Genomic DNA, 24,793 nt, shown 5'->3' with positions numbered 1-24,793 from the left:
GGAAAATGACTCATTTAATGACTTTTCATGTGTATTTCAGTGCAATGTAATTCTTCATTGTAATAAAGAAAAACTTTTTCTTCATATAAATAGTGTTTTCTGGTGAGAGTAATACATACATTAACTTTGATTCATGTACTAAGGGTTACTCTTAAATGAATTCACGGTCCAGTTCTCGTGTACTTTTTTATGATAAGCTGAGTAAGCATGACTTAGAAACTGGGCTGTCAGCTGAGCAGAATATCCCAAAAACTGGGCTGAATTCGGAAAAGCAAAGCGGTCCAGAATTTGGGACGTTATCTGAAAACCAAAGTGGCCTAGAACCCAGAGAACAGGAGCAGTCTATATGTAAAACTGTGATTACATTGCAGATAAACTAATGAATCCGGTAACAAAACTGTAATAGCAGACAGGATATATAATTGCAATTAAAATAAATCATGATTATAGAGATATGATATTTGAAAGAAAAAGGTAGATCAGCACAGAAAGACAAGTCTTACATTCGTGCATAACATGATCATCTATATAAAGTAATAGTCACCTATAGTTTGTTACATTGGTACAGCAAAATAGCACATTATATTTGAATGACAAGATTCTGGAAAGATTAACCAGTATCTTGCTAAACAGGAATTCTGTACAGCAGACACACATCATGACCAAAAAAAAAAAAAAAAAAAAAATCTATAAATACCAGTTGTGACTTCTATTTTATATTTTCATGTTGTTTTTTTTTCACTGCCTAAAAGGCACTTTCCCAGCCCGTCCTCTTTATCCTCTGGCTGCAGAGTCTGCATGGGTGCTGCGTCACATGATGAAGGCTCAGAGAGGTAGAGCATGAGAATGCCATTTGGTACAATGGGCTTTTAAAAAAAATACATTTTGCTCATTTGAATACAATTTAGACATATGTGTTGTTTTTAGCATTGCTTGGTATTTTGTTGTATAATTAATCAGTCATTAATCAGCACACACCAGGTTTAATTGAACAGTCAGGTCTCATTAGAACTCAAATTACACAATTTGACTTTCTGTACCTAAGATCCGTACACATGCTTGCAACACTGCTATTACTCAGGGCAGTTTACAAGAGCAGCACTAATAGAAGCATGGACAATGCACATTGCAAAGCGACACGCCACGCAGTATTCAGCCATTCATGTTATAATACAGCCATGGGACACTATCATTTTTCATTGGTTTTAGAATCGTGATGAATTACAAGACAAACCCTCCAGACGGTTGTCCAGTAAGGACGGTGCAGTCTTGTCTCTGGGATGCTACATACCGGGGTCGGGATACTTGTTCCCATCAATGTATTTATTTTCAAGTCTATGCAGTTTAAATGCTAAACCCTGAAACTCATTCCCCACACTGAGTTATCAATTTCTCCTGACTCGTCCATCAGATGAGGTGCGGAATAGTTTCCTTTCTGCATATTCCCGCTCCCAGGCACTGACTGCATTGACAGCCTGAGTTAAACTGACAGCAGAGAAGCCTCTTGTGACGTGTCCGCGTCTCCGCTGTAGGAACAATTCAATAACTGATCATTTAATGTTTATCTGGGTTGATTAGTTCTCTTACTAACAGTATTTAATTGACGTGTTACAAAGATCGAGGACTTACTATGAACACACATTCACACGCAGACACAAGGAATGTTTAATCAATAGTACACAGATAATAAACAGAACTCAGAAAAGTCAGAAAGTAAATGTCTTAAAAAAAACTCTCACTGCCTTAACTTGACTAGCAGGCAATTGAAATATGACACCGCCTGTCTCCTCGCACTCCAGCGAGCAAGCAGGCTGTGACGTAGTAGCTTGCTCACACACACACGCCAAACCCAAGCACACAGCCTCAACTGAGATGATGCAGACAATCTTAGAATATATCACATTAAGCTTATTAATGGTATATAGATTAAGTGTAGGGTAAGTTTACTTTTAAAGTAATTCTTCACACAACAATATGAGGTAGATTACTTATAGTTACTTCATCAAGTTCCACTAAAAGTTAATTCACACGCAAAGTGTGCAAACTAAATAATTAACCGTTCAATTCTATGTGAATGTGTTACAATGAATTAATTTAGTTCCATGAAAGGAAAATGCAACTGGAATTATACTCAACGGCTTCTTGAAGCTTAGACTTTTGGTCAGCTGGTTTGGAAACACAAATCTGTTGAAGTGTCCAGTACAAAAACTCTCCTCTCCGCAACAAAGTCTTCAATCCCCAAATCAGATCAAACTCGGCAACAAAGCTTTCAATTCTCGATAGAATCAACAAACAGCTGCAACAAAGTCTTCAGTCCTCGGTATAGGATCCACAACAGCGCCCGGCCGCTCTGTCTTTAGCTGCGCAGGTAGCAGGGCACAGTTTCTTTTGGATACTGTGGTTTTAGGTGTACAGCAGACCCAGACTGGTTTGTCTGATAAGTCTCTAAGTTTTACGGCAGTCCTCCAGCCGGGTCTCAGTCTCGTTGCTTGGGGTCGTTGACTCTCTTGCAGCTTGCTTCCTCGTCTTGGGTCTGTTTTCAGGCAGAGTCCCATCTTGGTTCTGTTTATAGGCAGAGTCCCGGAGTTGCAGCTTAGCTTAGCAGAGTGACAGCACCTTGTTTAGCATTTGATGTGGAGTGCAAAATATTTAATTTTCTAGATATTTATAGTTTTTCTCACTCTGCTAACTAGCCATTTTCATGAGATAATTTGTGTATCTTGCCTTTTTTAAACTCCCAGTCCTTTGATGTTTTAATGCCCTTTTCCACTGGGACATCGCTAGTTTATGTCTTTCTTGTGTCAAAACAATTGTTGTTGCACATGTGAATTATCTGTACATAATTCAACTGTCTGCTCAGCCTAATCCAGTTCAGGCGCCGGTCCTCTAATCAGTAGGTCACATAGTTCAGTATGTCTGCAAGCCAGAGGCCCTCTTCTCAAAGACTCAGCAGTTTGCCCTGTTTCTCAAGACACACAGCTTCATTAATGAATCCAGTTACATTTCTAATACACGTTCATGTATTATCATATACAGGGAAAATGTCCCACATAGCCCACTTTGACACAATAAGAGTGCAAAAGAGATGAAGTGCATTTTTACCATTTAAAATGCATGCTCTTTAGAGTGATACACAAAACAGTAATTACACAGGGATTCATAATGCAAGGTTAAAATTTTCTTTCCTCATGAGTGAAACGTCCCATTGAACATAGTATTTAAGGTTTCTCTCCTCTGTGAATTTGCTGGTGTCTTTTCAGGTTTCCGGACTGACTGAAACTCTTCCCACAGTCAGAGCAGCGATACGGTTTCTCTCCTGTGTGAATTAGCTGGTGTCTTTGAAGACCTCGTTTAACACAGAAACTCTTCCCACAGTCAGAGCAGCAAAACGGTTTCTCTCCTGTGTGAGTTCGCTGGTGTTTTTTCAGATTGTTCGAGTGATTGAAACTCTTCCCACAGTAAGAGCAGAGATACGGTTTCTCTCCTGTGTGAATTAGCTGGTGTGAAACAAGGTGGTTTGAATGACTGAAACTCTTCCCACAGTCAGAGCAGTGATACGGTTTCTCGCCTCTGTGAATTCGCAGGTGTGAAATAAGGTTGCTTGACTGACTGAAACTCTTCCCACAGTCAGAGCAGCGATACGGTTTCTCTCCTGTGTGAGTTCGCTGGTGTGCTTTCAGAGTTCCTGGCTGACTGAAACTTCTCCCACATTCAGAGCAGAGATACAGTTTCTCTCCTGTGTGAGTTCGCTGGTGTGCTTTCAGGGATCCAGACTGACTGAAACTCCTCCCACATTCAGAGCAGCGATACGGTTTCTCTCCTGTGTGAGTTCGCTGGTGTTCTTTCAGGGTTCCTAACTGAATGAAACTCTTTCCACAGTCAGAGCAGCAATACGGTTTCTCTTTCGTGTCAGTTCGCTGGTGCATTTTAAAATTCCCTAACTGGGTGAAACCTTTCCCACACTCAGGATATTCTCCAGCGCCCGCCCTCGCTTTAGCTGCTGGACTGGAACCTGGAAAATATGAACAGGAAAGAAAGTAAGAGGGACTGCTTGTAGGCTTAGGGCATGTGGCTGGATAGTGAAGTGGATTAAAGCATGTGAATTTCAGCTGTGGGGGTTGTACTGAGTTACACCAGCTTAAAAACACAAAGTTAAACTGAAAGCCTTTACTTTATATGTAAAAGCAGAGTCAGTAAAGACTGATGCTGGAGAAACCGAGCCCTGGGATGAAAATCTGCCTTCAAATTTCTCCTTTAATGTTTCAGGTCTATTCCCTCTAACACACTCTGTAAGTATCTATTTTTCAATAGCATTTACAGTACACATTTACAATAATATCCATATATTTTTACACTGAACATTTATAATGATATATACAGTACTTTAGTGTTTCTCCCCTTGGTATAATTCCCCCCACTCCCAGAGCAATGACTACATTCTATCTGTATCTGAAGTTCACCAGTATTGAGTCCTATCTTGAACTGGTTGGAGTGGTACAGGAAAAAACAAACAGCTAGTAATGTAACCTACATGCTCCCTCCCTCCCTCTCAACCACACTGTGGATATCACGCAATCTAGAATGACAATGTCACAGCTACTGGGAGTCACTCACCTGCTAGACTGCATTCTGAATGGGAGCGCCCGTCTTCCTTTCCACCTCCTTGCGTGCTGTTGGGAGAGCCTTCCTCTCCAGCGCCTTGCTCTCTCACACAGATTCTCTCCAGCACCACGCTACACTCCCGCAGGCGTACAGCCTCCAGCTCAGGGATGTTTGGTTTGAAGTCCTCGGATTCTTCCTTCCCTGGTTCCATGTGATCAAACTCTACTCCAGGGATGTCCTCTTTAATCAGGACAGATTCCATCTCCACACTGTCCATGGCAGCACACAGGATTCTGTTTAGTAGCTGCTGGAAAAGAACAGCATTTATTTATTTAAATACAGTGTTATGAATGGCATTCAAGGGACAAACGCAATCTGGCCTTAACAGCAGGGATGGCTTTACTATTGAAGGAGCAGAATTTCTTATAATAAGTTTATAACACCAGGAGGAGTTTATCTGGTGAGAAGGTTTACACAATTTATTAATTTCCTATATTATTCATTGTGGGTTTCTTTTGAGCAACCTGTTGTAATATTTATTTCACATTTACACATTCAGTGCCGTGAAAAAGTATTTGCCCCCTGTCTGATTTTCAGCATTTTTGCACATTTTTCACATTGTATTTGGTCAGATTTTTTTTGTGGGTTGTAGTAGTGTATAGAGGGAGTCTGAGAGAAAAAAATATCACCAAAGTTTGGTGCTTCTTTCATTTGTTTGGTGTGCAAGGTAATCAAACATGCAGTCTTCAGGTGTGAAAAAGTTATTGCTCCCCCTAGTTAACTCAACCCAATTAAAGGGATAATTAGGGTCAGCTGTTTGAGTACTTTGGTTAACAACCAGGCCTGGGCCAGTCCTGCCCAATATAAATCTGACTGACTTTGGCCCTTACCATCAGAGCGCTGTGCGTTTGGTTGCAGTTATTGCTGCTAAAGGTGGCGTAACCAGTTATTGAGTCTAAGGGGGCGATTACTTTTTCACACGGGGGATTTGGGTGTTGCATAACTTTCTTTAATAAATAAATGAAATATGTATCAAATTTTTGTGTTATTTGTTCACTCAGGGTCCCTTTTATTTAATATTAGGTTTTGGTTGAAGATCCGATAACATTCAGTGTCAAAAATTCAGAAAATCAGACAGGGGGCAAACACCTTTTCATGGCACTGTACACATATATACAGTAGTCTCTGAATATAGGAACACCTCCTAAGAGAACACTTCGCCTAACACCCTTGTGGTGAAACAGATTTTCTCCATTGGAAATGCTCTGGCTGAAGGAACAGGAACTTCACTTAAAAGAACACCTTGTTGGCGCCGATAGCGATTAGTTCACAGCGGATACACTGCTGTTTTGTAACCTGCTACTCATCATCATCAAACTTAAATTCAAATGGCGTATTCAGTCTTTTCAAAAGCGACTTCGTTAGAGTGTTGTGCGGCACACTGATTGGTTTATTAAATCTTTCCAGTTCCACCGTCATATCATTGGATTGTTTTGTATTGTGATTTCCTCGCATGCACCTCATCACTACAAACTGGCATGCAAACAAACAGCAATGCACCGTTGATTCTCGTGCTGGAGAAAGTTGTTGATCTAGCTCTCGAAAAAAACCTGAATAAGTCACGGAGCAATTTGGTGTTTCCCGTCCTGGTGAGGTGCTTCACCATTCTGTTAAATAATACGCATGACTTCTATAATGATGCTGCATGTTTTAACGTGAGTTGGGGTGCTGTGTTAATTTAGTTTGACAGTTTATTAATGTTAGTTTGTCTGTTACTTTATTATTATAGTTTATTAACATACACCTGCCTATTGCTTTTCTTATTTCATTTCATATGCTGATGCAGGAGAAGTCATGACAAGTAATAAATATGTATGTATTTATGTATTGATTCATGTTGTGTCTGGTGGCTATCTCCGTCTCAGTGTTCAAGTTTGTGGACGTTGTTTTTCACTTTGATAGAAGCCGTGATCTGGACTATAGAGCCGGTGTAGCGTTAGAAAGTGGTACATCATCAGAACGTGTACCAAAAACTTAACTCAACTTAAAACTAAACTTAACACACACACACACACACATATATATATATATATATAAATATATATATATATATATATATATATATATATTATATATATATATATATATATATATATATATATATATATATATATATATATATGTGTGTGTGTGTGTGTTAAGTTTAGTTTTAAGTATTAGATATGTGTGTGTGTGTGTATATATATTTTTATATATATATATATATATATATATATATATATATATATATATATATATACACACACACACACAATCGATTAATTGGGCACAGAAAATATAATCCTTTGAAAAAATATCGATGACTGTACCGTCCACAGAACCTGTCATCGGAAAAGAAAAAAAAAGGACCATTCCAAGGTTTAACATTTAATTTTGAAACTCTAAATAAGTGCAAACTATATACAATCAGTTTTCATCAATTTGCACAATTTACAAATCATTTAAAAACGCCAAAACACACAATGCGATTGGTTACACTGCGCATGTGTGGCGGATCAATAATACCATGTCCGGAACGTTTCATTGTCAACTATCTTCTATTTCAGATGAACACACTGCTGTATATAAACACATGCAATCAATCAGTCTGGATTTCTGAAGCAGTGCTGATGGTGGCATTGCAACAGAAACGCCTTTCAGACTTCCCCGCAGCACGGAGTGCGACCCCGGGAACACGCGTACCGCAGACCTGCTGAACTCGTCACAACATCCGTGTTCCCATGCCACACCGTTAAGACCACTCCTGCATATTTTACACAAAGTACGCTTTCTCCAGCGTTGCTCAGGATTGTGTGACAATTATGTTAGTGACGTTTACATTATATATATATATATATATATATATATATATATATATATATATAATTAGTGTTAGTTTACTCGTCTCTCGTTTATCAGAGTACACCCAGTATATTGGTAGTTTGCCTGCACCTCAAAAAATAACTCCAGTATGTTTGCAATAATATTAAACATAAAAACATCGGTACCTGATTTTTTATTGATTTTCCGGCGCCTTTTAATTTAATTGTTATATTTTAAATGGACTCGGTCTTGTTGATGACGTCATGCCTGTTCATTTAACAAACAAAGAGTCTCACACGCGCGTAAAAAACAAATAACCTTCAATTAATAACATCACTTAACTCACTTTTTTATCGTCCACGTCTTACAAACGGGTATACGATATCGTTTAATTAAAAAAAAAAAAAACAGTTTGAGAAACGAAGCTGTGTGTTTGAAGCGCCAGCAGGCCGGTGTTCTCGGATGGATTTTGTGCGCATGCGCCTAAGCAGAGTCTCTTCTGTTTTGTTTATAGCCACAAAGTGTCTGTCGAAACTTATTGTCGCCTCCTACTGTTCAGATTTGGCTATTAAAACTACTGGGAACACTTAAAATCTCTGTATGCTAAATATTTAATCTTCCAGTTTCCTAATATATTTTGCAATACATCCAATAATACCGTTTTCTATTTTTCTTCCATCACCTATACTATTTTTTTTTAAATATTGGAAATATTGCAATCCCTTCATTCTTTCCACATATCTTCTCTCACCTTCCTATATCGAACACATTCAACCATCAGATGCTCCACTGTTTCCATTACACTCCACTCCACACATATCCCATTCTCATGCTCTCCAGGTCTATACAGGTGTTCCTTTAAAGCTGAATGCTCTATAAGAAGCCTTATTAATGCTGCTTCCTCCTTCCTATTCCACCCATACCACCCTTTCCTTATTTCAACCTTACTTCCAGCCTTATAAAACGTCCTATCCTTTTTTTTCTTTGTCCCATTTATTCTGCCATTCATTTAATCAAGTACAAGATACAGGAAGTAGTTAGAGTTAAGGGCAGTAGTAGAACACAGCGAGGTATGGAGCAGTTCAGTGCAAGTACAAGCTGATGCAAGTACTGGTACAACTGGGAGCCATCTAGTCCAGTGTAGCTGAGAGCTGTGAGGTTTACAGATGCTGTCTGAACAGGTGTGTCTTGAAGAGGCACTGGAAGGTGGTCAGGGACTGAGCAGTCCTGATATCCGTGGGCAGGTCGATCCACCACTGAGGGGCAAGGGTGGAGAAGGAGCGGGCTCTGGAAGAGGGGGAGCGGAGTGGGGTACAGCTAATCTGTAGGAGAGGGCGAGAGAGGGTGTAGGGGAAATGATAGTCTGGAGATAGGAGGGAGCAGAAAGGTCAAGGCAGCGATAGGCGCGTACAAGAGTTTTGAATCGGATGCGAACAGCGATAGGGATCCAGTATACAGAGCAGAGCAGCGTGGGAGAAACGAGGATGGGAACAGACAAGGTGAGCAGCAGAGTTTTGGATGAGCTGGAGTGGACAGATAGCAGAGGCAGGGAGGCCGGCCAGGAGGGAGTTGCAGTAGTGAAGGCGGGACAGTACCAGGGCCTGAACTAGGAGCTGTGTGGAGTAATCTGTGAGGAAGGGGTGAATTCTTCCAGGAGCGTGCCAGAGTAGAGATGTGCTGAGAGTAAGAGAGGGAGGGGTCGAGGATGACACTGAGTTTTTTGGTGGATGGGGAGGGAGAGAGGGTGGTGGATTCAAGAGGAATAGAGATAGAGAGATCAGCGATGGGGGGGGAGGAGGAGGAGGAAGAAAAGGTCTGAGGAGATGGAAATGTCAAAGTCAGAGGGGGAAAGGAGAGGAAGATCTGGGCATCAAAAGCACAGAGGTGATACGAGAAGCCATGGGAGGAGATTAGGGGACCCAGTGAGTGGGTGTAGAGAGAAAACAGGAGGTACCCCAGGACTGAGCCTTCGACACCTGTCGACAGAGAGCAAGAGGCGAGGGTGAGTCACGCCAGGACACCCGGTGTGTGCGATTAGCTAGGTAGGAGGGGAACCAGGCAAGAGCAGTGCTGGAGAGTCCCAGGTCAGTGAGGGAGGACAGCAGAATTAGGACAGAGGAGAGGGAGGCGGCACGGGCAGAGAGCAGAGAGTTAGTGACTGAGAGAAGAGCAGTTTCAGTGGAGTGTGCTGAACGAAAATCAGATTGGAGGGGGTCGAGCAGAGAATGTGTTGACAGGAAAGCAGAGAGCTGGCGATGTACCGCTCACTCAAGGGTTTTAGAGAGGAATGGGAGACAGGATGGTATTTCTGGAGGGATGAGGGATCCAGGGAGGGTTTTCTATATAACATCTGTAATACATGCATACCGTACTGTATCAATACATCTGTAATTTCCATTGATAAATCATTACAAAATAACATCTTACAGTTTTATTACACTAGATAATTGGTTCTCTTTTCTCTTTTGCAGTTGTAGTTTTGTTTTGTACTTTTGTACAGTCAGCATGACGTCTGACAAATCTGCAGTCAGAAGTGTACCTGCATCATTTCTCAAACCACCACCCTGATCCAATACCCTTTAGGGAGCTGCTGCTCAACAGTATCCTCCTCCACTGAGCAATGGGCTGCTCCTTGCCTTCACTGCGAGGGTCGTGTTGCTGCCAAGTTGGGGGCTAACGGCTACGAGGCAGTGTGACCTGAACCTTTAAAAACACAAAGGAGTTTAATGATTTGTTTAAAACTTGAAGTGGCACAACAAGGCACAATTAATAGTTTAGTATTTTAATATGAGACAATGACAATGTATAAGCTGACACCCTGGGATCCTTCAAGAAGCTGCTTGATGAGATTCTGGGATCAATAAGCTACTAACAACCAAACGAGCAAGATGGGCTGAATGTCCTCCTCTCGTTTGTAAACTTTCTGTTCTTATGTTCTTATTTTCCTTTATTTAGAATTATTTTCTATATATTGTATATATGTGTTAGTTTTGCGGTTTTTGTAAGCCTGCAATTTGAATTGCATTTGAATTAATACTATTTTTTTATGAATTAGTCATTTAGCAGACGCATTATTATTATTAGTATGTGTTGTTTTAAAATCGAGTTTAGACTCATAAATAACAAACCTTTACCGCCTAATCTGTAAGCGTTACTATAAAAATCTCAATCTACAACCTTAAAATCTGTCAAAATCTACAGTAAGACCCCACCAGCTCTCTCATACCACCCACACATTTTAAAATGAATTGAATTTATTTATTTGGAATTCTATTTATTCTGGATTTAAATATTAGTAATGAAGAGTGTTTTAGGATCTCATAAGTGCTAGCGAACCTGGACTGAAATATTCAACCTCCAAACTTTATAAAAGTAACTAACAAAATAACAAGACCAAGAAAGATTTAACATCATGTTTTTTATTTACATGTTTACTACTCAAAACACAAAATGCTGTGTAGTATCCAGTAATTATTCAAAGCGAGTTAAACCTCAAAACCCATTTGCACAAACACATAGTAATGAGGAGTGTCAGATTGTGCGTATTGCTGGTGTTTCTTCATGCCTGTGAGAGTGATACAGTCATGACCAGCATGTTTCACAGAGGAGTCTGTCCGGCAGGATTCACAGAGGAGTCTGTCCGGCAGGATTCACAGAGGAGTCTGTCCGGCAGGATTCACAGAGGAGTCTGTCTGGCAGGATTCACAGAGGAGTCTGTCCGGCAGGATTCACAGAGAAGTCTGTCTGGCAGTGTTCACAGAGGAGTCTGTCCGGCAGGATTCACAGAGGAGTCTGTCCGGCAGGATTCACAGAGGAGTCTGTCCGGCAGGATTCACAGAGGAGTCTGTCTGGCAGGATTCACAGAGGAGTCTGTCTGGCAGTGTTCACAGTAGACGTGAGATTCATTCTATGGTAAATTCCTTTCGATATTTCTGACCAGCCAACCTCGATATTTAAGATGGAGGAGAGTGACTTTTTTATGATTACTATTTTAATAACTAATAAGTAAGGCTGGAATGTTGTCATGGAAATTTGTACTGAAAATCATGGAGCAGTCACGGTAAATGTGTTCAGAATCACAGAGGACAGGGGAAATGGTGTGTGAAGTCACGGGATGAAAATTCAACCGTGTGTGTGTGTGTGTGTGTGTGTGTGTGTGTGTGTGTGTTTCTTTAATACAATCTACAGTACCTACATAGACATGAAATGAGTCTATCTATATAAGTAGAAAAAAGCGAATTAATCTAAATATTTGTTTATTGTGGTTTTTACAACATCAGGTTCAAGTTTTAATCCTGTAAATCGGGAGGCTTCACAGCATAGAACAAGTACACTGTACAGCAAAGAAAGCAGGTTTAACCCTCGATTAAACAATTCAGAAAATATCTCCTTAAATGAGATCCACTAAAAACACTCTAAATAACAATCATTACCACTCAGTAGTGTGTCACAATGTCATTTGAAACATATTTACCTCCCTGGTCTGTATGCAGCAGAAAGGAATATCCCCTGGAAAGTGTCCTGAAGGCATCAGATGATTCGAGGGCATTTGCCATTCACTCCCACCTTTCACTTCCTGAGCTCGTCACCTCTCCAACATCAACCAACTCTGACCCTAACCCAGCCCCAACCCTCACCTTAAGCAACCCCATCCCTAAAACCGAACCCTAACCCTAAACCTAACCATTAAGAATCATCTGATGCCCTGAAGACAGTTTCTAGTTGACATTCCTTTGTGCTGTGTTCTGGCAGCAGTGTGGAGTAGTGGTTAGGGCTCTGGACTCTTGACCGGAGGGTCGTGGGTTCAATCCCCGGTGGGGCACTACTGTTGTACCCTTGAGCAAGGTACTTTACCTAGATTGCTCCAGTAAAAACCCAACTGTATAAATGGGTAATTGTATGTAAAAATAATGTGATATCTTGTAACAATTGTAAGTCGCTCTGGATAAGGGCATCTGCTAAAAAATTAAATAATAATAATAATAATAATAATAATAATAATAATGTATCTGCCGTTCCCCAGGGGCAGGATCACAGCCAGATTGCCACCTCCCTAGGCTTTAACCAGGCTTATAAACATCTTGTAATCCAGCTGCACCCAGTCCTGGGGTTCAGAGCTCCCCTCAACGAAGTCTGTTACTATAATTCATATTGAAATGATCAGGAGCCAGGAGTTTGAGCAGGGTTAGAAACTCACACTAGCCCTGCTGCTGCTGCTGCTGCTGCACCCAGTCCTGATGCGGCAGCCACGGATTGGAGTAGCGACTGCAATCGTTTACCAAGGGGTCATGAGTGACGGTATAAGTAGGGGACAGAGCGATGCAATCTGTTACTTTGTTGTGGTTATGCAACTGAAAGGACCGGTATTTTGTTTGTTTTTGTCAGTCTGTCTATATCGTCTTGTTTGTCTTGTGTATTGAGACTAGGCGGCTAAACACGATCCAGAGCTGTCACCCACGGCCAGCACAAAACCCGGACAACAACACACTGACTGTTCACTAAATAACATTGTAAATTCAGGACCAGCACTACAGCACTCACTGGGAGGGGTGAACGTGTTTGTGTTTGGGTATTTGCATTCTTGGGGGGATAATTGTTCATTGTAAACGGGAGTGCAACCCATCATCATCATTTACTGTGTGATACACATCGTTGTGCATTGCCAGCCATCATTGTTTGTCTCTGTTTGGTCAACAGACCCCTGGATTAAAATAAACAGAAACCTTTTTCACTGGTAATTTTTTTGTCTCTCGTTTCTTGTTGGATTACTGCACTGCACCTGCACTTACCACTTTGCCACACGTGGGATGATGGACCGCCACGCACTGGCAGAGCTGCTGGATACTAGACGGGAGGCACAGGAGAGTAGGAGAGAGGAGCGATACATTGTGCTCCTTGAGAAGGTAGGGATGGCACTGACGCCACACCCTACAGCAGCACCCACAATGATGGCTCCGAAAGCTCGGGCGCTGACAGCGGAGGATGACCCAGAGGTGTACCTCGTCATATTTGAGCGGCTAGCCACGACCTTGTCATGGCTGCGGGAGTACTGGGCAAGCCAGCTGGGACCCTGCCTGATCGGGGAGGGTCAGGCAGCATGCCAGACACTGAGCGACGTGGATGCCGACAATTACGACCTGGTGAAGCTGGCCATTCTCTGTGATCTTAACATCACCGTGGAGACGCACTGGGTACGGTTCAGGGAGTGCTGAAGATCCCTGGAGACATGCCCCAGGGTGGTTGTGGAAAGGTTGTGTGACCTGGTTGTGTATTTAATCACATCCTGATGTAACTATCACTATTTAATCATATCCTGATGTAACTATCACTATTTAATCATATCCTGATGTAACTATCACTATTTAATAATACCCTGATGTAACTATCACTATTACCTGCTGTATTATTGAATTGTGTTTTGTCACACTTGCACTTTGCTTGAACAAAAGTTATTGTATTTCTTGCTCTTATTGTATTACTTGTATTGTAACACTTGAAATGTATTTGCGTACGATTGTAAGTCGCCCTGGATAAGGGCGTCTGCTAAGAAATAAATAATAATAATAATAATAATAATAATAATAAAAGGTTGCCTAACTGACTGAAACTCTTCCCACAGTCAGAGCAGGAATACGGTTTCTCTCCTGTGTGAATTTGCTGGTGTGTTTTCATGTCTCCTGACCTACTGAAACTCTTCCCACAGCGAGAGCAGCGATACGGTTTTGTTCACTTTACTTTCCTACTTACCTGTACATCTACATACTTACCGGTACATCTACATACTTACCTGTACTTCTACATATCAGTTCCCTGCAATTATTAGTATTCTTTCTTATGATTATTGTTGTCATGGACCCACAGCGATCTTACATTCTTTTTCTTTCTCCGGTAGAGCAGGGCGATCGCAATTCTCTTTTTTTGTTTGCTGTTCATCGTTCCAGGTATTGTGTTGTCAGATGCACAGTACCACTGATTGTTGCCACGTTTACAGTCCCCCCCCCCCCCATGATGATATGATGGGATGGCAGTAGTTGTATTTTTTAACCATGTGTACACGATAATGCTCAATAATATCAGTGTATAATGATGCCTTTACCCAACAAACCAGACAAAACTCACAAAGAAAGAAAATATCTCAATTTTTAAAGCAATATGATTTTATTTTATTTTAAACAACACAATTGTCTGATATTGTGGGTAATTGTGGGGGGGGGGGATTATGATGGAGTGTGTGGGGGGTTAAAATTAGGGTTTATAAATATATATATATATAAATATATATATAAAATGTTTATCTCCTCATTACTTTATTTATTTTACTAAGCTGTGTGTCTTCTTTTCCCTTCCAGCTGGCTAGTGTAAACACACCTGTGACGTAATAGACCGCTCACTGACTTTCCCCTGCTGCATTCGGTGTGAACAGTGATCTACGGCGACTGCAGAGCGACGTGCAAGGAGGCGGCCTGCGAGTCACGTCCGGTGTGCACACCCCTTTACAGTGGTACTTGAGCTCAGGAATGTAAAGAGAGAAGGGGCCTCTTATCTGCTATGCCTGTTGCATGGGGGATGGGAGAATCTCAGAGATAACAGATTCAAAGGAATGTGAGGCGCCTTGCCTGCCTGTGTGGTGTTGGTGAAGTAACGTCTTTGTGAGGCTTGGAAACTTGCCACGTACACAGAATATAGGGAGGAGTGGTCACAAATGACAATGCAAAGGTGTGTTTTGGAATCTACAAAACTGAAGTGAATGCATTGTCCGAGGCGCAGTTCTCTCAATCTCACTGCAACCCAGAGTGACACGACTCTGTTCATTCAAATTATTCTATTCTGAGCTGTACCAATAAACATGTATTTGACATTGTAGGGGTCAAATTAATTATAATGTATTCTAATATACAGTGGAATTAGGCTCAATAATGTGTGCATTATGTACAGTGGAAATAGGTGAGTCAGAGTTTGGCTAGTTGTAACAGAGACAGCGATCTTCCCCCAACTGTTTGTAACTGTTAGGTGCCTCAATAAAAGAGACAACGATCTTCCCCCAGAGCAGTAACAGTAACAAAGACAACGGCCACAGCTTCCCACACTACCGTTTGTCATTTCTGGTTCCTTTGAGAAACGCGTACATGTTCTGCAGCATGTACATCAAACAGGTATACTCCTCTGATCATTCTCTTGTCTGTGCTCTGGTATATAAAGTTGTAACTTGTGATTCTGGGTCAGGACCGCCTGCTTTACTTCTCTCCAGAGTTCTGTACAACAAGCCTCGCTGTTACATCTACACACTGCGAGGCTGGTTCTGATTTCTTCTGGGTCCCTGCAGACATCACTAATATTGTTTATCAGTTTCCTATTTCTTAAAACGTTTTTTATGACATACTGCATTTTCAGCCTTTTATTTTACAGTTGTACTGGCAAAGTCCTTTGGTGCACTGGGGTAAACTGATATTTTTGAAAGAAACCATAGAAACAGAAGCACCCATTGCCACAATGCAAAGCATGTGAAGGCCTAAGTATACCAATACTGTGTAGAAATGTGTAAATACTGTATGTTAAGAAAATGTGAAAGTTCTATTCATTTAGTAATATCGGTCAAATTCAATGCAGAAATGTCTGCGGTAACGCCCCTAACTCGTTGCCCCCCCAGCTGCCTGCCCCCCCTCCTAATGAAAACTCCTAAAAACGGCCCATGCCTGTGCTAGTACAAAATGCCTATACCATACAGAAACACCAATTATATAAAAAAAAATCTATCGTGCTGAAAAGCCTATGGTGTAACTGTAAGTAGAGCTACAGCGATAGCATCACATACCTGTGCTGGTACAGAAAGCATTGACCGAGCTGAAAACACCGCGGCTCACAGTAATACAGCAGCAGGCAGAGGCTGTTTGTCACACAGGTCTGACTTCAAAGGAAATTCAATCGGTCTTGTTGATGCCGCCATGCCGTGTTCATTTTACAAACAAACTCTGAGTCTGCCGCGTCCGAGCGCCGCAAAAAAAAAAAAACTGAAATACAAAATGCAACTTACTTTTTTTTATCTTCACCGCATTGTCAACTAGTGCATGTTTTTAAATTCTAGCATTTGTTGATTTTTTGTTCTTTGAAAGGACGACACGTGCTTAAATGACTGCATGTCTCCGTTTTAATACGTCACTGAAGTCTGTATTATCTGACTCTGTCACATGACAAGGTTTCGTTCCGCAGTGAAGCTGCTGTGCGCGCATGGAATCCGTCTCCTTGCTTTACATCTCTATAGACTGGAGGGGGCGCTCTTTCTTTCTCTTTGAGGGAGGGAGTCTCTTCTTTCCTAGTGCCCTGTTAGACACCATTTGAGTTGAATGTGGATCTCACTGTGCTTGTAAATTCACTCTTTGGAAACTGAAGAATTTAATTTTATTTTTTTTTCACTTTATACCAGTAACAAAAACAAAACAAAAAATGATATTAAAAAAAAAAACCCATGTGCTTACGTAGCAGCTCAGCAAGTGGGTAGTTAATAAATATTTCTGTATTTTAAAATGAAAAAGTTTTATTTTACACCAACTATATGTAGAGTGAGAAATACTGGTTTCCATCTTCTTCCCCTGGAGTTTACTGCAGGATTAAAAGCACTGCATCCGAGCTCTAAACTTGCTGAAGTGTTGCAATACCCAGGAGCAGTGTGCTAGCTGGAACTAGAGAGAACATTAACCAGTATCTTGGCAAACAACATGAATTCTGTACATCAGACACACAAACCATGAAAGAAAAAAAAAAGATCTATAAATACTAGTTGTGACTTATATATATATATTTTTCTCTACCCAAAAGGCACTTTGCAAGCCCCTCCTCTCTATCCTCTGCCTGTAGAGTCTGTCTGAGTGCTACATGTCACCATGATGAAGGCTCACCCAAAGAGGCAGAGCATGAGAACTCAATTTGATACAATGGGCTTAAAAAAAAAAAAAAAACCACACACATTTTACTCATTTGAATACAATTTAGACAAAGGTGTTTTTCGCATTGCTTACTATTTTGTTGTATAATTAATCAGCACACACCAGGGTTAATTGTACAGTCAAGTCGCTTTAGAACTCAGGTTACACAATTTGACTTTCTGTACATAAGATCCGTACACATGCTTGCTACACTGCTATTACTCAGGGCAGTTTACAAGAGCAGCACTAATAGAAGCATGGACAATGCACATCGCAAAGCTACACGTCACGCAGTATTCAGCCATTCATCTCATAATACAGTCATGGGACACTATCATTTTTCATTAGTTTTAGAATCATGATGAATTTACAAGACAAACCCTCCAGGCGGTTGTCCAGTAAGGACGGTGCAGTCTTGTCTCTGGGATGCTACATACCGGGGTCGGGATACTCGTTCCCATCAAATGTATTTATTTTCAAGTCTATGCAGTTTAAATGCTAAACCCTGAAACTCATTCCCCACACTGAGTTATCAATTTCTCCTGACTCGTCCATCAGATGAGGTGCAGAATAGTTTCCTTTCTGCATATTCCCGCTCCCAGGTACTGACTGCATTGACAGCCTGAGTTAAACTGACAGCAGAGAAGCCTCTTGTGACGTGTCCGCGTCTCCGCCCACTTTCTGACACAATCAGAGTGCAAGAGAGCTGAAGAGCATTTTTACCATTTAAAATGCATGCCCTTAAGAGTGATACACAAAACACTAATTACACAGGGATTCATAATGCAAGGCTAACGTTTTTTTCCTCATGAGTGAAAGGTCCCATTGAACATAGTCTTTAAGGTTTCTCTCCTCTGTGAATTTGCTGGTGTCTTTTCAGGTTTCCAGCCTGACTGAAACTTTTCCCACAGTCAGAGCAGGAATACGGTTTCTCACCTGTGTGAATTAGCTGGTGTATTTGAAGGCCTCGTTTAACACAGAATCTCTTCCCACAGTAAGAGCAGCGAAATGGTTTCTCTCCTGTGTGAATTCGCTGGTGTTTTTTCAGATTGTTTGAGTGATTGAATCTCTTCCCACAGTAAGAGCAGCGAAACGGTTTCTCTCCTGTGTGAATTCGCAGATGTGCTACAAGGTGGTTCGGATGACTGAAACTCTTCCCACAGTCAGAGCAGTGATACGGTTTCTCTCCTGTGTGAATTCTCTGGTGTGAAACAAGGTTGCTTGACTGACTGAAACACTTTCCACAGTCAGAGCAGCGATACGGTTTCTCTCCTGTGTGAGTTCGCTGGTGTCCTTTCAGGGTTCCTGGCTGCCTGAAACTCTTCCCACAGTAAGAGCAGAGATACCTTTTCTCTCCTGTGTGAGTACGCTGGTGTGTTTTCAGGTTTCCTGAGTGAATGAAACTCATCCCACAGTAAGAGCAGTGATACGGTTTCTCTCCTGTGTGAATTTGCTGGTGTTTTTTCAGGTTTCCTGACAGACTGAAACTCTTCCCACAGTCAGAGCAGGGATAAGGTCTCTCACCTGTGTGAGTTCGCTGGTGCATTTTTAAATGCCCTAGCTGGGTGAACCCTTTCCCACACTCAGGATATTCTCCACCGCCCGCCCTAGCTTTAGCTGCTGGACTGGAACCTGGAAAATATGAACAGGAAAGAAAGTAAGAGGGACTGCTTGTAGGCTTAGGGCATGTGGCTGGGTGGTGGAGTGGATTAAAGCACGTGAATTTCAGCTGTGGGGACTTGCACTGGGGTACACCAGATTAAAGACAAGCACAGAGAAACCAAGCCCTGGGATCAAAATTTGCCTTCAAAGTTCTCCTTTAATGTTTCAGGTCTATTTCCTCTAACACACGCTGCAATTATATCTTTCAATAGCATTACACATTTACAATAATATCCATATTATATTTTTACACTGAACATCTCAGAGCAATGGCAACATTACATCTTTATCTGAAGTTCACCAGTAGCGAGTCCTATCTTGAACTGGTTGGAGTGGTACATGAAAAACAAATAGCTAGTAATCTAGCCTACATGCTCCCTCCCTCCCTCTCAACCACACTGTGGGTATCACGCAATCTAGAATGAAAATGTCACAGCTACTGGGAGTCACTCACCTGCTAGACTGCATTCTGAATGTGATCGCCCATTGGGAGAGCCTTCCTCTCCAGCGCCTTGCTCTCTCACGCAGATTCTCTCCAGCACCACGCTACACTCCCGCAGGCGTACACGCTCCAGCTCAAGGATGTTTGGTTTGAAGTCCTCGGATTCTTCCTTCACTGGTTCCATGTGCTCAAACTCTACTTCAGGGATGTCCTCTTTAATCTCGACAGATTCCATCTTCACACTGTCCATGGCAGCACACGGGATTCTGTTTAGTAGCGGCTGAAAAAGAAAAGCATTTATTTAAATACAGTGTTATGAATGGCATTCAAGGGACAAACGCAATCTGGCCTCAATAACAGGTGTGGCTCTACTATTGAAGGGACAGAATTTCTTATAAGAAGTACCAGGAGGAGTTTATCCGGTGAAAAGGTTTACACAATTTATCCATTAGGTATTGTGGTTATTGTGGATTTATTTTGTGCAATCCCCACCACCCCCCAAAGAAATGTGCAAAATGTCCAAGACTTTGTAGCAAAAGTTTTGCTTTTCTAGAGGAGGAAAAAAAAAAAAAGTTGCAAGAAATACATCCACAATTATTTTTTTCAGCAAATGTTTTTTTGCAAAACTTTCCATTGGGTATGTATACTTTGACTACAACAAATTTACCGCGAAGTTCAACTCTTAGGGAACAATGCATACAAACAAGTACGGAGAGGAAGAGAAAAGAAGAAACCGCGTTTAAATGAACTACTGCACAACGGGGGCAGCAGTGTGGAGTAGTGGTTAGGGCTCTGGACTCTTGACTGGAAGGTTGTGGGTTCAATTCCTGTTAGGGGACACTGCTGCTGTACCCTTGAGCAAGGTACTTTACCTAGATTGCTCCAGTAAAAACCCAGCTGTATAAATGGGTAATTGTATGTAAAAGATAATGTGATATCTTGTAACAATTGTAAGTCAACCTGGATAAGGGCGTCTGCTAAGAAATAAATAATAATAAATAATAATAATAATAATAATAATAACGCAAGTGACGCAAACTACGTATCTTCCTTGTTTAGATAGCCTGTTTTTATTCCTTCACCGTCCCGCGTGCACTGAAGCAAAAAACAAACAAACAAAAAACATCCACAAGTAACATTTACACAAAAAAATTCAACAAAGCAGTTAACGTTCTTGTTTACTATTCAAATGACAAAGTTTTAATCAGCCTATCGGGGCGTCTTTACTGCTTTTATCTGACCTGTACTGTGCAGGAGGGGGCGGGACAAGGTTGGTGCTGCATTGTTTTGATTTAGGTTGCTTAAATCTAGTTGTTTTCAGCATTGGAGGTAAAATAGTAGAAATGGACGACAAAAAAAGCAAAGTATATTTCAGATGATGATCGTTTCAAGATATTTCCCAGAGAAACTGTACATGCAGACTGAGGTCATTGTTTTCCATATCTTAATGTGTATTTGGAGAAAATACCATCGATCGCTATTTAGCTTCAGAATCACACATTAAACAAAATGCTACTTCAGAGGCTGCTGAACAGAACGTAAAATAAACAGCTTTCAGAAACCAAACTGGAAAGTCAGCCCAGACAAGAAGTATTCCTGTCTGCAAGTTAAATCAGTACTAAAACGATCCAGCACAGCCACCTCACTTCAACCTGCTGCTTACAGTTGTAATTTTAGACCCGAATAGCCACGTCTTCTTTGTTTTGACTCGGTACTAATAAAATAAATTATTGGATGTGACAAATAACATGACAACGAACGTGCTGCATACATTGACTTTATTGAAGTATGCCAGATGCCCTTGTGTAACCAAGTTTTTGGGCTTTGCCTTATTCCAACCAATTCAGTGGATGCAGACGTGCAGTCTCAATGTACAGACAAGTCCGCTGCTGGGGGATGCTACATACTCACCTTTAACAAATGACAGCACTCTGTATCAGTAAGGAAGCAAGTACTGCTATTTTTAGGCTTTTATACTGCTCTTAAATACTGTCTACTTAGGTTTATTTAATGTTTAAACAGGTCAGCGAAATGTCAGCAAAATCCTAATTTTATTCCGCATATATATATATATATATATATATATATATATATATATATATATATATACACACACACACACACACACACACACAGTACCTATAGAAAGTCTACACCCCCTTGAAGTTTTTTCACATTTTGTTGCGTCAGTCCCTCAGAGTTTCATGCATTTTAAAGAGGATTTAAAAAAAAAAAAAAAAAATTAAAAATTAAGAGATTCTGTAGCCATGTGGCAAAAAGTCTGGTGGTCTGACGAAACTAAAATTGAACTATTTGGCCTAAATGCAAAGCGTTATGTCTGGCGCAAACCCAACACAGCACATCACCAGGTAACACCGTCCCTCCTGTGAAGCATGGTGGTGGCAGCATCATGCTATGGGGATAATTCTCATCGGCAGGGACTGGGGCACGTGTCAGGATAGAAAGGAAAATTAATGGAGCAAAATACAGAGAAGTCCTTGAGGAAAACCTGCTGCCCTCTGCAAGAAAGCTGAAACTGGGACGGAAGTTCACCTTTCAGCATGACAACGACCCAAAACACACAGCCAGAGCTACACTGGAGTGGCTAAGGAACAAAAAGGTTCCCCTTAACAGTGTGGAGTATGGTGTGTAGATAAGTGGAAAAAATCCTCATTTAAATGCATGAAACTCTGAGGCACTGACCCAACAAAATGTGAAAAAAGTTCAAGGGGGTGTAGATGTAGATATTAATGGGGCAGCGGTGTGGAGTAGTGGTTAGGGCTCTGGACTCTTGACTGGAGGGTCGTGGGTTCAATCCCAGGTGGGGGACACTGCTGCTGTACCCTTGAGCAAGGTACTCTACCTAGATTGCTCCAGTAAAAACCCATCTGTATAAATGGGTAATTGTATGTCAAAGTGACTTCAACACCTGCCATAGCCTGACAGCGTCATGCGCTATCCAGTGTGTATAGATCAGCGATCTCAACTGGTAGTACCGTCAGGCGAGGCAAATAAGCGCATTTTAAAATGAGCGTCCAAAATAAATCACACAGTGCTGCAGCGGACCATGTAAAATAACGTGTTAGCCAAATATATACCAAGTAGTAGTAGGCGCAGAATATATATTAAAAGCACCGCAGGGCAAAAAAATAAACAAAGTAATGAAATGTCATTAGTTTCAGCGACTTCACGTTTATATTTTATAGCCTCTGGATATATTGTCCAGCTACAGACTCGTCCCTAGCTCGGCGCTGTCTGTCAATTCCAACAAGATCCGTGGATGCAGAGAGAGCCGTGTCTAAATACAGACAGGTGCTTACACCGCAGAGACCAGGGATGAAGAAAAACAGCATTTCAAAATAGTTTGAGTTACTACTTTATTATTATTTGTTTATTTAGCAGACGCCTTTATCCAAGGCGATTACAGAGACTAGGGTGTGTGAACTATGCATCAGCTGCAGAGTCACTTACAATTACGTCTCACCCGAAAGACGGAGCACAAGAAGGTTAAGTGACTTGCTCAGGGTCACACTGAGTCAGTGGCTGAGCTGGGATTTGAACCGGGGACCTCCTGGTTACAAGCTCGTTTCTTTAACCACTGGACCACACAGCCTCCTACAATTACGTTTACAACCACAACAGTGTTTTATTATTATGGGACACTATCACCCTTCATGTAAAAGTGCTTTATTTTGCTCTTATCTGCCCCCTATTTTACTGCATTTAATCCTGTACTTCAGAATACTGTAATCTGCCAAGTGTTTAACCTGTAGTACTTTGTATTTAATCACATCCTGATGTAACTATCACTATTTAATCATATCCTGATGTAACTATCACTATTATCTGCTGTATTATTGAATTGTGGTTTGTCACACTTGTACTTTGCTTGAACAAAAGTTATTGTATTTCTTGCTCTTATTGTATTACTTGTATTGTAACACTTGAAATGTATTTGCTTATGATTGTAAGTCGCCCTGGATAAAGACGTCTGCTAAGAAAGAAATAATAATAATAATTATTAAATAACAAACGCAGACAGAGCGATCCTCTGGATTTTGCAGTTTCCTTTCAGCGTTTCTCCTTTGTTAGTCACATGATTTTGTTAACTTCAGGGCTTTGTTTACATTTTGCCGTTTTTAACTACATCTTAATACTCTGTTATATCGCCGTGAAATTTAAGAATTAAACAGCTGAAACCGTGAAAAATGTTTATATGACCGTGAAATTTACAAAAACGCACCGTGAGTTTGGCAGGGGCCTAGGAGGCCCTGTCTCAGTAGTTTGCCAGCACCGCAAAATATAATCGGTCTCCAGCATGTGACAATAATATTAAACATAAAAACACCGTCACCGGATTTTGTATTGATTTCCCCGGTGTCTTTTAGTTTGTACATTTTAAATTGAATCGGTCTTGTCGATGCCGCCAAGCCGAGTTCATTGATTTAGCAAACAGAGAGTCTGCCACACACACGAGTCAAAAACTACTAACCTTTAATTCATAACATCATAATAATGGCACTTACCTTATTTTTATCGTACACGCCTTACAAACTGGTATGCGATATCGTTTAAAAACCCGCAATGCGCGACTCAGTCTTTACCTCCTGCTGTTTGAGAAACGAAATTATGTTTTTTTTTAAAGGCCAGCGTTCCCGGATGGATTTTGTGGGCATGCGCCCAAGAGTCTGTCATACGTCATTACTGTAGGCGCTGCACCCCTATCACGTGACACTTGGAAAATGAAGGCGTTCCCAACCTGTGCTGCAAATGATAATCCTCTCAACGATCGAGCCCGTGTGTCTCTTTAAATTTTTTAATCGTGTTTTTTAAATTGAAAAATATATTGGTTTTTTTTAAATGCTTGTCTTTGTTTGCTTTGTTTTTATCTATGCATGTTTTTTTTTAATTATTATTCTATCCTGAATCTTAATGACGGTGTTTTTTTATTTATGAATGTGTTGTAGGGTTGTGAGTGCTCGGTGTGCTTTTTCTCAATGGATTAACCACAGCCCTTGCAGTCAGTTGCTTCAGCGTTAAACAAAATACATTTTAAACAACTGCAAGCGGCTGACCGGATTCGAGATTCAGCATCCCCGCGGCAGGGTTTGCTGTAGATCTACATGCATCTGATTATGAAGAATTCATCAGAACTATGACTGTAACAACCAGTGATGCAATACTCTCCCACTGATGTAATAATCCTCAAGCATGTAATAACTCAACTGATGATGTCATAGAAATTTCTGCCCGACAATGTAATACTTTTTCACTAATAATGTAATAGCAGCAGTGTGGCGTAGTG

General features: G+C 41.1%; 2 protein-coding genes across 2 annotated transcripts in view; both read right to left on the bottom strand.

Moving 5' to 3' along the window:
• Nucleotides 1–1,025: 1,025 nt before the first annotated feature.
• Nucleotides 1,026–7,934, bottom strand: LOC131706987 (zinc finger protein 239-like). Its single transcript, XM_059008991.1, has 3 exons — nucleotides 7,650–7,934; nucleotides 4,615–4,906; nucleotides 1,026–4,012 (listed from the first exon to the last, which is right to left on the bottom strand). The coding sequence occupies exons 2-3, from the start codon at nucleotides 4,877–4,879 to the stop codon at nucleotides 3,219–3,221; spliced, it is 1,059 nt and encodes a 352-aa protein (XP_058864974.1). The 5' UTR covers nucleotides 4,880–4,906; nucleotides 7,650–7,934; the 3' UTR covers nucleotides 1,026–3,218.
• A 7,934-nt stretch (nucleotides 7,935–15,868) lies between these two features.
• Nucleotides 15,869–24,793, bottom strand: part of LOC131706928 (zinc finger protein 16-like) — a 29,344-nt gene continuing 20,419 nt past the window's right edge. Inside the window, exons 6-7 of the mRNA XM_059008873.1 lie at nucleotides 19,501–19,765; nucleotides 15,869–19,016 (exon numbers count right to left, since the gene is read on the bottom strand). Of these exons, the coding sequence (XP_058864856.1) occupies nucleotides 18,223–19,016; nucleotides 19,501–19,765 (1,059 nt within the window). The 3' untranslated portion in view covers nucleotides 15,869–18,222. The remainder of the gene's footprint in view (nucleotides 19,017–19,500; nucleotides 19,766–24,793) is intronic.

This window comes from Acipenser ruthenus, chromosome 38 (assembly GCF_902713425.1).
Source record: "Acipenser ruthenus chromosome 38, fAciRut3.2 maternal haplotype, whole genome shotgun sequence".
Classification (NCBI taxonomy): Eukaryota; Metazoa; Chordata; class Actinopteri; order Acipenseriformes; family Acipenseridae; genus Acipenser; species Acipenser ruthenus.
The sequence above is the reverse complement of the archived record's forward strand: the minus strand, read 5'-3'. Positions and strand labels throughout refer to the sequence as shown.

What these genes read in the sequence shown, in the direction of transcription:
- LOC131706987 (XM_059008991.1), bottom strand. Translation starts at nt 4,879, where the DNA reads ATGGACAGTGTGGAGATGGAATCTGTCCTGATTAAAGAGGACATCCCT. An exon ending in TTCAGAATGCAGTCTAGCAG is followed by an intron (nt 4,013 to 4,614) that starts GTGAGTGACTCC and finishes CATATTTTCCAG; the next exon opens with GTTCCAGTCCAGCAGCTAAA.